Here is a 13,063-nt window from a genome sequence, read left to right on the forward strand (position 1 = left end):
CACAGTGGTCCAAATATTAAACAGGCGAAAGTTTTTTTTTTAAAGTGCTCTCAGTTGAGCGGGGGCGTTGTGCGTTTGGGGGCGATGAAGTGAAGGATGCGAGGAAGTGCATGCAGGAGAAACTGAACATCGGATGCTGGAGAGGAAAGCGATGAGATGAGAAAGATGCAGAGAGTAGTTTAAGGAAGCTGTAGGGAGAACAACGGCTTAAGTGTCTAACGTAGACTGCAGAGGAAAGTAGTGTGAAGTTGAGAACAGAAATCACTAAGACCCTCTGAATATCACTACCTTAGTAATGCTTAATTCTCAGTTTCATATTTTTAGAATTAACTATTTTTCAATATCATCTACATCATTAACGTTACTCATTTATCTTAAACAGCTGCCAAACACTGCAAAGCCGATAGTCCTGCCCTGTTGTAAGTGTACGTCAGTTGTGTGGGGTGTCTGGATGCAATACCAGAAAGCTCAGAGAGGCACCAAACAAACACCAGTTGAGCTCTGGGAAGCGCAAACGTTTAGTTGACATGTTTAAGCCATGCCCCAAATTACAAAATACAAATCTAGCGGTCACATGGTACATATTGACTGTGTGATTTGAGAATTGTTTTGCGAATCATCCTGTCCAGCCACCCTGTTCTGTTTTTTCCAAATTACATGGGCCACGCTTCTGGGAAAGATTCCTAGACAAATTTAAACTCGGCCTGCTGGATGTGATGTGCTTTTTTCTTGCCACACTGCTGTTTGTGGTACAAAAGGGGTGGTGATGGATGGAGCACCTGAATCAATCAAACACTCACACCCAGTCAACAGATCAGGGTTTAATCCATCACCACTCTTTAGCCCACTCTGCCACCCCAGTTCAGACATGGCCATATGCAAATCAGACTGACCCTGTGCCTCATGGGAACAGTCCAGCCCGAACTGCCAAGCCATGCCTTCCTTGGACCGGAAACAAGCTTCCGAGGACTGGTTTCCTGCCACTGTGTGTGCAATGGCTGCTGCATGTGCAATCGATCAGACGAAAAATGTAGGGCTGCAGCCCTAATGGCCAGAGGAACAGAGCTAGACTTGAACCTATAGTACAACCAGTACCAGGTAAAGCCTGGCCTTCACAACGACAATCGCGCATTCCGTTTGCAAATCTGATCTGTTGCGACAGATGCCACCGCGTTAGCGTATAGTCTGCACAGCACATCAGATCCAGAGACTGTGGAGGAAAATCAAATGTGTTATTCAAATTTAGAAAACAAGGTCTCAGTGCATGCCCCCCCCTACTCTGTGGAACAACACCCTTCCAAATCAGAACACCTGCCTTTGTGCTGGAATTCAGGAAAACACTCAAAACCCACCTTTTCTAAACAGCACTTTTGTCAATGCCCCTAAGATGCCAAATTCACACAAAATGCAGAAATCTACAGTGCACGTGTTTCTACCCAAAATTAAAAAATGATTCCATATTTCTTATATTTCATAAAGCCCAGAGGAGTGTATCAAGCATGACAGAGATTTAAATCAACAGAGGAAAGCAAGTATTCAGCAGGAATAAATATGGCAGAAATGGAAATTAGCACAGTTTACGTACTCTTCTTTTTTGGCTATGTGGAAATATTTTATCACACAGAAAATTCTTCTCCTATGCTTCGAGAAAATATGGGCATGCCCGAGGCACTTCCCACAGAAGAATAACACAGTCTCCTGAAGGAAAAGCCCCCACCATTCAGGCCCCCTCTATAATATTTGTGAAAAATAGGAGTCTCAGGTGCCCCTCACCACATTCTGCAAGATACCCCATTAAGGTATGTTATGCCACTGACTTCTACACCCTGTTTTCACAATTTAGGGTGAGAGCTCACTTCAAGTCATTACGGACACTTTATCTTTTCCAAAACATTTCACCTCCAAATCATTGTTTTCAGGCGGTTCAGTCTGATTAGTTCAATGGAAGCAATACAAGACTACATCATCCAGAACGCTTTAGGTGATCACACAAAAGTTCAGGACTGGAAACAGTGTCCTTTGTGACCTGGAAGGAGGTGCTCAATATAGCACAATTACTTCCACCTTTGTACAACTAAACTCGAGTGTGCAAGTTGCTGGAAAGGCGTCTAAATATCTACAAGGCTGCTACTTTGTGTCATTGCTCCAGCATTCCCAGTGCCAAAACCCACCTGCTTCTCCACTGGCAACAAACGTTTTCTCTTCCATTGACTACTGTTATTCAGGGATAGTCGACACACTTCTCAGATCCACATATTTTCCGAAGGGAGCACATGTTCTGCAATTCCAAATTCTGTTATTCTGTGGTGTTACTGGGTGTAGGGGGGCAGGTGTGGCCAGTGATCCGTCTTTAATATACCCGCCCGTGCCCTATCACAGGATGACATACGCAGCCGGCAAAAACAAACACTGCCTTCCCAGTCTGGGAACAGCAATGCTGCTCCTGTCGAGATCCCATGTTTTTTTCCAGAATGTTGTGTTTCAGAAGTGGTCTCATTCAATGTATTAGCATGTATGGTGCTTACTGTGAAGAGTCACTTCTATGTATCTGTGCGAGTTGTTGGTGGGTGTTTATAAAAGGCCGCGATTGAGAGCTGTGGATTTCAGGCTGAAGGCTATGCTAATTTCTCATAGCGCCCATCAGTGGGTCATAAATGGATTCAGAATACATGCTCATCCAATCCTTGGCCTCTCTGCAGAGTGCACAGAGCAATATCCTGGTTGGCCTACTCTAATTGTGGTTCTCTACAAAGTATGTGAAGGCTCTACACAGCTGCTGAAATACGGATGGGACGAAAGATGAAGAAAATACAGTGCTTACAAGTGAGTGGTTATTTTGCACGGGGGAGGTGAACCGAAGGAGAGATACAAGAAAGTTATGTACAACAAATAAAAAAAAGAGTGAAAAGATGGTGTTGAAGAAATTGATGCAGATGGTGGGTTTCATACAGATATTAGGAGAAAGAGGGCGCAAGTGCCTAACTGAGACTACATAAGAAAGTGGTGTGAAGAGGAGAACAAGTGATCGAGACCCTCAGAAAACTACTATACCCTTCCTGTACAAGTGCACCCTCTTCAGATTGCACCAGGTGTCCCCGCCAGTTTTATTCGTGGGCTCACGTGTGTCCCACCCCTAAAAAATACTTCTGGAGAGGCCAGTGACTGTTGGGCTGGCTTGAAAGGGATAGTGTGTAGGCCCGTTTTTCTTTGGGTCTCGTCACGGCCCGCAGGACAAAAAAAAACTAGCCCACACACTGCCCCTTTCAAGCTGCCCACCTTGCAGTGCCAGACAGGCCTGTATAACACTGATGCTTAAATAAATAAAAGTATCAGCCCCAACAGAAGCACCATGGTCTATAAAGCCACCAATGACGTGCCGTGATGCCTTTTGCAAGAGTAGAAATAGTTTATTTAAAAAAATTAATTTTCTATGCCAGCGTTTACGCACAACAGGGACATGTAGTGCCATATTTTGAGAGGATGTGGATCAGTGAAGCAAGGCCTCACGCGAAATATCAAACAGAGAGAACGTGACCAGTTATAGCATCTGCATGTGTTTGAAGCTGCCACAACCGGAAGCTTGAGTGCCACCATGCGCCATGCCCCAGACGGAAGCACGCGGAGCACGGAGAGATTGCTTCCGGATGGCCATGTCAAAGGAAAGCTCCTGTAAGCACGAGCCACTCTAAATGTTTAAAAGACCCGATACCTAATTGCGGCCGTAGGGCCGCAGCAGATCAAAAGGGACCGGTGCCCACGTCAGGGGGCGCGCCGGGATTCTTTGCACGTGTGCTGGTGTGTGGCCAGCTGCAAGTCTGCAGCCCTTCCACTCGCCTCGACGCCCCTCTCTTCAGATTGTTGTCTGCCACTGCCTCTGAGAAAATAAACCTCTGCAGACGCGGAATGGGAGTTACGCATTGACAGGAACGAAATGTGATTAGCCCTGACAGCCTTTAAACGTGTAATCAAAGGCAGGGCTCCCGCGCTCCGCGGCGGCCATCTTCATGGTGAAGCGGGGAAATATGTCAGCGTGTAAGTGGCTGCTAAAACCTCTGCCGTTTCATGCCTCACACTCCAGGTATAACAATGCTTCAGAACCAATTAATCTCAGAGAGCGGAGGACGGGCAATAATTGTGTAACTGGCTCCATCTGCCCCAGGAAAACAACCGAGGCAGCGTGTCCCAGCAGAACTCAAGATGGAAAAGTAGAGGGCCGGACTGACAGCAAGGCTGTCAGAAAACGGCAGGTTATATTACCGATGTCTAAACCTATTGCTCTGGAGCTGTCAGCAAATCAACAGGCCTTGGCTTTCAAACTGCTGCCAAGAGGGCTCAAATTTGGGGAGCTGGTTTTGGGGGACCCGCGCAGTGCGCCTGCACAGTGGCTACCATCAGCTGTTTCCGTGTAAGGCCCAGACTCCGTTGTAGAGCACACAGCAACCTACACCTGCAGCTGTTGTGATTTTTTTGGACTAATTTCTGCTTAGGTTTTGCCTAGAAGACCACCAGAGGGTAAGAGGACAAGATAACCAGTAGTCACAATGTAAACCAGGCCGGCTTTAGATCTAGTGGTGCCCGGTGCAAGCATGTTTGTTGGCGCCCCCCAATGACCTTCGTCTCCATATTTCTCTGCTTTACCGCACTTTAAGAGTGCCCCTCAAGTCTCCATAACCACCGCGTAGCTAGGGGGGGCGGGGGGGCGGTCCGCCCCAGGCGGCACCTTTTTCGAGGCGGCACCATTTCCTGAGGCGGGCCGGCCGGCATTCACTTTGATAATAAACACGGCCGGCCGTTACAAGTGAGTTAGCACAGAGTAGACAATTTCTAGGGATTGCAGAATATATATGGAACAAATACTATAACAAATTGTATCGGTTAACATCACACACACACAAATAATCATTCTGAAGTGAACCCGACCGTTGTTGGGCGCGTTCCCCCCCCCTCCCCCCCCTCGGCCCCCGCCTCGCTCACACCAGTCCAGGGCCGTCAATCAGTGGTAGCAAGCGCTGCGCGCGAGAGCGCAACCAATGACGGCCCTGTAGGACATTTTTGGCCAGCCCCCTCGCCGCACCGTAGCAGTGTGACTCGTTACGTGCTCACTGCCCCCTATGCTCGGCTCGCTCGCCCCTCGCCGGAGTCGGAGTGCGTGGACGATGGACTCGGAGACCACCATTCTGTAGTGTGACTTGCTGGCAGTGTGCAGCTTAATTCAAGGTGAGACAGACAGACTGAGAGAAATAAAGAATCCGTCCGTGGTGGTGGCCCAATTACAATGATTGCACGACGGCACCAAGTTACACTCTTAGTCAGAGTCTTATTTCCGAATCCAAAATAAATTCCAACAACAAGCGCTGACGCACGCACCGGCGCACCCAGACCCGTTTTGCACTCTGCCGCGGCCCGCCTGGCGGCTGGCCTCCTTGTATTCAGTGAGGATGCTCATTCTTCGGGTAAACTTGTCAATAAAGTGAAATCAGGCTCTCTCTGTGAAGCAGCGAAGTTTTGAGGGGTCTCTGCGAGGGTTTAGTGAAAGCAGACAGTTTCCCTAACCTTTTAGCAGAAGCTGTTATCTGATAACGTGAATTAAAGTCTCTCAAATGACTAATAATCACGCGGGGGCAGCTGGCAACTTGTAGATTGGAATAAGAGGGTCTGAGCACATTTGCATGCCTCGATGTCCCGGTGCTAAGAAGCTAATGTGATAGGGTCATACACTAGGCCGAATGTAAGAAGGACTGACTAGGATGATTGCTGGCCTGATCATCATCAAAGTAGTGTACCTGTTGGGGATATCTGAGATGCTCAGGGGGTAGGCAGTAAAAGGGCAATTTCTAGGTCAAAGAATAAGAATGGAGTATCGATTAAAAAAAATCGGAATCAGATTGAAAATGGTAGTCGGGCTGAGCCAAGGAAGGCATCGAATCCGCACCCATAATGTGACAGTTTGGCTTATGATCATAACAGTACAAGAGAGGAGGGCAGTAAGGGATACTAATGCGATGAAGGGGGGGGGGGGAACTACAAGAATGGTTTACACAATACTGACATTGTAAAAATAAATAAATAAATCAATAAGTGCTGGGGATCAAAATTCTTGTTAGGAGCAACAATTTTTTTTCTGATCCAAGATGGAGGACGTCACTTGGTATAATAAATAAAACAATACATTTTGGATTATGCTAAACCACATTTCAGCAAATGGTGCAGGCTGGCAAAAATGCAAAGCTGCCGTCCCCTTCAAGACATAATAAGAAAAATTAAAAGTTGAAGAACTGCGAGGGGTGGCCAAGCAACAGAGGCGTACGAGAGGATGTCACAGGGGAATGAACTAAAAATGAAACTAGGGTTGAGTGGGGGGAGAAGGGATAACATTGGGAATGATTAGCATAGGCGTGAGAGAGCAAAACTGAGCGTGGGGGAATTTGATAGGAGAGAAGCATACAGGAGAGAGCAGAAAGCGAGCTACAAGAAACACAGAGGGTGGGAGAATGGGGATTTGGAGACCTGGAAAACACATTCACTGTCATGGATTTCTTAAAGAAATAGAAAAAAGTATTTCCCTAAAAATGATCAGCGCAAGTAAACAGGCCATCAAATCAAATGTATTGTAAAAGAGCTATACTCCACGGGAGAGGCAAACAGAAGATGAAGGAAATCCACTGACTTAAAAAGCAGTGAAATAAGAATGACCATAAAGCCAACAAATACAAGTAATCGCTGGGCTCAAAGACTACTGTAATTTTTATGGATAATTCACAAGTGAAATATCTCAACCAGTGGTGTCTGGTAGGGTACACCTAAAAATGAATGCTAAGGCAGACTGTACATTCATGGGGGCAGATTTACAAGCCTCATGCGCCACTTTTGTGCCGCCGTTGCGTCACTTCTGTGATGAAGTGCCGTCGTAAATCTAGCGCCATGCTGCGGGGCATTTACAACGTGACGCATCTTGGGAGATGCGTCACGTTGTAAAGCCCTGCGCCACATAAAACCTGCGTCAGGTTTCATGTGGGCGTACCAGCGCAGGGTGGGCGTTCCAGGGCAGGAACGCCTCGGAACAGTGCCTGAGTGAAATCTACAAGATTTCACTCAGTCACTTTTCCGACAACCCTGCGCCAAAACCTTGTGCCAGCATGAAGCAGACGTAAGGTGTGACGCACCATGTGGAAGATAGGCCTCAAACTGTAAAGCGCTCTGATATCTTTCGGAATCAAGTTCGCGCTATATAAAACTTTATAAATAAATAAATGTAACTTGCACAATCGAGGTAACTGTTAGCAGCAATACTACGTGTATCTCCTCGGAGACTCGGACATCTTTCAAGTGCTCACCGCCCTTTTTCCCCAGCGCCCCCCCCCCCCATGGGCGGCAACCTGAGGGGTAGCCCCGGGCGCCACAAGCTCTAGCTACGCCTTTTTTTGCTTTATAGAGCTACTCATACCAGTGTAGGGTGTCGTAGCACTTTACATCACACAGAGACAATGAATCAATCATGTGATAATCAGCGCATAGGAAATGTTACACAGTTAGGAGTCACATGTCATTAATGCTGGGTATGGTTTAAGAGTGGTTGATCTGGAGAAGCACAAACTTAGAATAAAAAAAATGTACCACCATGGTTGGGGGTTGTCTTTACTAATAAGAATTAATTTCTGCCGAAATGAGCCCTTAGCATAATAAAAGACTGGGGGAAAAAATCAACACTTTAATCGATACCTTACAGTTTCAGTTAATAGCTCACTGTTCTATATTAGGATTTTAATTTATAAATTGCAAGTAATAAAGGGATCTCTCCGACAAAAGCAATGGGCCACTGAACTATTTACATGATATGCACTTCTGTGATCTGCATGGTACATGTACTTTACAGCAGGCATATTAACCCTCTACGCTACCTTATGAGTCAAAACTTTCACTAGCCAAAACGTGATGGGTATCCAGCAGGCCCATTAATCATTAAAGTTTTCTTGACATTTTTATTGTTGCCTGAAACTTGCTGGAGGCAAGGAACGCTGCAGCAGGTGCTTTTAAATCCACTATTCATGTGACAAAACAGTGCCCACTGAAGTCAGTGCCGGGTGCGGTGGCACCAATCGCACCGCCCAAGAGCCGGTCCTGATATTAGGCTTGCATGCTGCGAGGTCAGCAAAGCACACCTGCAAGAGTCAGTAGTTTTCCAATTGCTTTTTAAGGAGTGAGTTTACTTTAATCAATCTTGTATTTGTCAAGGCTCATGTGAAGGATATGACTTTTCAAGACACGTGTGAAGAGAAGTTGCTTTCATAACATCTGAATTGGAAAAATCTGGTCTCAAAAACTACTAACAGAACATAACCAACCTGTGTTAATGATTGTGTTAAATGCTGGGACACCTATAAGCGTTCAATAGTTTTTCAGTTTTGGGTACATACCAAAAAGCAAAAAACGTAAGCTTTTTGAATAGGTGGCTAATACTTAGGTCTTGGGTAGATTTAGGCTTCTCTGAGAATATAAAATAAGTTCCAGGGTTTTAATCGGAAATATTAGAAAACGGAAGAATTCCAGGTTTATTACTAGTTCTCCTGATCATGCATCTGCAAATATTAGGGTGCTTGGGTAGCTTTTGTTGGAATACATTTGTGTGTACATTCAGTGTGGGAAACACACTGGCAGTTTGTGTAAACTCATACAATTCTGACATTGTTCATATTTTCAACATTTCCACTTGTCAAATGTTCTGCAGTTTTGTGTTTGTGTTTCAGGCACAAATGTCTTTAATGCCTGCTTTTATGAATCAGCATCTAGAACTTGGCTTGCAAACTCCCGCTGCCCCTTATAAAAAGGTTAGGTGCACAAACAATTTTGGGCATGTAGCCACAGAATTCAACAATGTGAACAATGTGCCTTCAATGCATGCAGTTACTATTTTAATTGAAGTTTGATTGGTCCATCAAGACATACAGTGTTCATAAATGCTATGGGAAAATTTTTAAGTCACTGCAATTTGGTTAAAAAAAAAACTAACATAGATGAAACGAAAGTAATCAAAATCACAAACAGGACTGAATATCAAATGATCAACACCATCCTCAGTGAGCAATTTTATTACAATGAAATGATGGAGAAACATCACATTACTCTACCGAGACAAGTTGCATGCCACTAGATCAGTTTCTCTTTAATCTTTTGTCAGTCCTTTCCTTATCACACCAAATTTTCTGAAAGACTGCCTAACTTTAGACCCTAGTAATGTTCCCCTGGCATCGGTTATTTAACCGCTAAACCTTTCCTAATAAAGCTACTAAATTTGATCACAAATGGAAAAATGTCGACTAGCAATCTTCAACTTTATCATTCTGGCAGAGAGATAGGTAGAAGACGAGTCTATTATCCATCAAGGATTTCTATTTCAAATCAGAAAGAGAAAATAAGCCCCCACAAGCCCATTGGAACAGAATCGTTTCTGGAATAAACACCCCCATTAATAGCATTATGAAAAACACCTGTGAGAACAACATTGTGTCTTTTTTTTTCAATACCAATGTTTACATATCTTATTAGTCATGACGATATCAAACAATTATCCTAGCAATCATTCAATTACTTTAATTTGGCGAATTGACTCGCTATTTCCTCAGATATTAGTCACTGCAATGCGGCTGGTTTGACAACTTTAACACCAAAGCTTTTGAAATGTTGCATGTGTGCACAGCAACAGAGGCACAAGGGTCAATATGCTTAAACCCTGCCCTACATCATGATACCACCTTGGGACTATCTCTTACATCTCTTTGCTTGGTTTTATGCTTAAGTGAAACCACAAGTTTGCCACAACACTTATGGAGAGCCCATGTAAAGGTCATGCGTTACACTCACTCGTTCTACATAGGCCAGACCGTACACCCATTCTCCGCAAACCATGGACAGCGATTAGCATAGCCTCTTACCACGCGAATAGAAAAACCTGATGGCATTTACAAGGGTATACTTCAGTTATTAAAATACAATTTCTCACCCCCATTCCTGGCACATTCCATTTTCTGTCAATGCCCAAGGTTCCCCATCATTGTCCTGGTCTCTTCCTCACGAATGTTCCACACTTTTCTAAGTCACTGACCTATCATTCTCCTTTCTTTTAGGAGTGTTTTTCCCTGATCCAAGTTGCTGGCCCCAGACCCCTGTGCTCTGCTGCATAACAGTTCTCTGAGCTGCAAGTCACCTGCCCATTGTTGCTAACCATCTGAGGCGGGCGTCATAACCCCTCATCATTCTGTTGTAATTGTTGTGTCAAGTGTTCTCCTCAAAATGGCCAAAAAGAAATGTCCCTGAACCATTTTCTTGTGAAAGCAGCAATACAATGTAGTCCTCCCTGTAGCTTACTGTAGGTGCATCCTGAGCAGCGAGTCAAGTCAAGGTTATTACTACAGAGACTACCTGGAAAAGACAAACATCCGCTATCTAGCTATCATACCTACAAGAAACAAAGTTCCTTGTGACGTAAATATGGGCAAATGTCATATGCAAATCTGTGCCCTGGGAATACATCGTGGATGGGAAAAGTACTCATCCACAACAACACCACTGAAGTAAAATGTAAAGTAATTTGTGGATTTTCAGGTGGGTTGAAAGCACTGGTGTACTTAAAAAATATACAAATCATTTTTTTGTCTTTCACGGAAATGTAGGCATCATTTCTGTGTCAACAGTTGAAAGGACACGGACAGTAATATCAAACACAGAGCTGTTCATAAGCACCAGACAGTGCCATTTGTGAATCAGAAAACCAAATTCAGACGAACACTTACATCATGCTTTGCAACTCCGGGGCGAAGCTGGTCTGCTTCCCTGCCCCTCTTCCAGCGCCCGGGGAAGCACCGGCAGACACCGACATGTCTTCAACAAGGCTCTTTTGGGAAAAGAAAGAGGACGTTTAAACACATTTTATACTGGGAGATATAGTTGTAATACGGAGGCATTATATTATTATATAAGGCACTTAGTGACATCATACATCCTGACTTCTTGATGCTATACAAGCCTTTTCCACAGCGTCTCTTACTTGATAAGACATATTTGGTGCAGTTAAATGGTTGTAGTTAACTGCAACGATTACATTATTGTATGTTTAAATTCATTTTAATTCTTTTTGAAATGGTCAAATTGAGTCTGCATGCCTTTAACACCTGACCACTTGGCAAAAGTATATGTCATAGTAGTAGTGAATCTTTTTTACTGTTCATGTTGACGATGGAGTTACAATCGTGCGCATTGTTAGGGGCCAAAGGCAAGCTACTCTTTGCGCCAGATTTACCCAGCTTTACGCAAAATCCTCATCGAACACCATTCCCTCGCAAATACTCCCAGACAGCGACCAGAGACACAGTAGGATTCAGACAAGTTATAAAATAAAACTGTGCATCTTCTCAGTTGTAACCAGTCTGGAGATCCCCAAACTCAAACTTAATATATACAAACAGCGTACTTACCTAGAAGCTGCCCAACGCACCCTTATATCTAATTTGGAAATACATGGCAGGACCTGTCATTGTTTAAAATATACGGTGGCGGACCCAGAAAAGCATTTATGCAGTCCTGGATTATCAAATAGGCAAATTAGTCACTGGCCTATGGGCCCCACTCCTTTTTGGAACCCCGTGACAACGGATCAAAATAATATTGATTTGATATTGAAAGAAAATTACCACAGAATACGATGTCTAGCAAAAAGGTAGACTTCCAAGATATCCTGAAAGATTTCACCACAAACAAATTAATGAGTGTGAATATTTAAAGTTTTGTTGGTTATTAAAATAAAATGTTTAATAACATTAATAATTGTTAATGTTTCGTTTTGGTAATAAAACTGATTAAAATTGTTGGTTGGTAAAATTAAAAAATGTATTAGAAGAGAATTTGCGTGAGGCCCCACAAAATTTCGAGTGCCTAGGGGTCTCCACAGGGTTTAATGCAGCACTGCATTCATGAGTACAGGCAGGAGTACTACAGGAGTACTATTTAACATACTCTTGCATTCCTTGTAAATCAGTCAGAAAGGTCCAACTCTCTGTTAGCATAAGTGCAAAGATGGCCCAACCCTCTCTATTTGAACTTAGTGGATATGAATATTCACATTTTAGATATTTCAGGGGAAATTCACAAAGGCAGACATTTAATGAGCACATTGAAATTACTAGAAGAGTGCTGCTTTATGTACTCCAAAGAGCCTTTGTGAAGAGGCCACACTAAAACGACCCCAACCTTTACCTTGTAGATATAAACGTGATGAAGGTAATTCCAAAGGTTTCAATCGGGCCACTTGGAGAACTTATATATATATATATATATATATACTCCACTTGGAGAAATTATATATACTCATATACTTATACTGCAAGCACAGGGCACAACCACACTGCTACAAGAACATACTTGCAACATGCAGTGGAAATCTACAACTGAGCCAACCTACCCTAGTGGAAATTCTAGCTAGGAATTGTTTCTACTGGTTTCTGTTGCGGACATGTGAGTTGTGTGAAAAACTAATGAAGTGCTCTCCTGAAATGTCCATTTGCAACTTGGAAATGATTATAGGTATCAACAAAACCTAAATAAATTATTCACTTCTTTTGCCCTGCAAGTACGGTCTGATTCAGTAAAAAAATAAATTAAAAAAAAGCAAATCTGCACTTGCATCATTACTCTTTAACATGGTGCAGATTTAAGTTTTTTTTATTTCACAAGGGTGTACAATAGTACTCCATGAAAAACTTTGCACATTTCTTTTTTCCATGCCTACTTACCTTGTTACACACTTGCAAGTATTCACGGTGTACATGTAAACATATATTTGCATAAGTGTAATTGCACTTCCAGTTAAAAAAAATCTTTTTTCTGCATAGAGATAACATCTTACCCTACACCCTCATTAATTTTGGAAGTGCCCCCTTATCTTCTCGACCCCGAAAATTAATTTAACTCCTTCACACTTGGTTGTAGCCGAAGGTGACAAACTGTTTTTGCAAAGTATAATACTGACTTCGTCACCATACTTTTAAAGTCTACAGTGAGACTACTCAAACGA

At 43.4% G+C, this 13,063-nt stretch overlaps 2 protein-coding genes across 4 annotated transcripts in view; one reads left to right on the plus strand and one right to left on the minus strand.

Annotated features, from left to right (window-relative positions):
* The window catches only part of SUPT3H (SPT3 homolog, SAGA and STAGA complex component), a 1,963,693-nt gene that overhangs the window by 1,789,336 nt on the left and 161,294 nt on the right, over positions 1–13,063 (minus strand). For both annotated transcript variants that reach the window (XM_086926226.1, XM_086926225.1), the window contains exon 2: positions 10,788–10,888. In XM_086926226.1, coding sequence (XP_086782352.1) covers positions 10,788–10,873 — 86 coding nt within the window. In that variant the 5' untranslated portion in view covers positions 10,874–10,888. The remainder of the gene's footprint in view (positions 1–10,787; positions 10,889–13,063) is intronic.
* The window catches only part of RUNX2 (RUNX family transcription factor 2), a 331,526-nt gene that overhangs the window by 44,431 nt on the left and 274,032 nt on the right, over positions 1–13,063 (plus strand). The window lies entirely within an intron of this gene.

This window comes from Lissotriton vulgaris, chromosome 6 (assembly GCF_964263255.1).
Source record: "Lissotriton vulgaris chromosome 6, aLisVul1.2, whole genome shotgun sequence".
In the NCBI taxonomy this organism is placed as follows: domain Eukaryota; kingdom Metazoa; phylum Chordata; class Amphibia; order Caudata; family Salamandridae; genus Lissotriton; species Lissotriton vulgaris.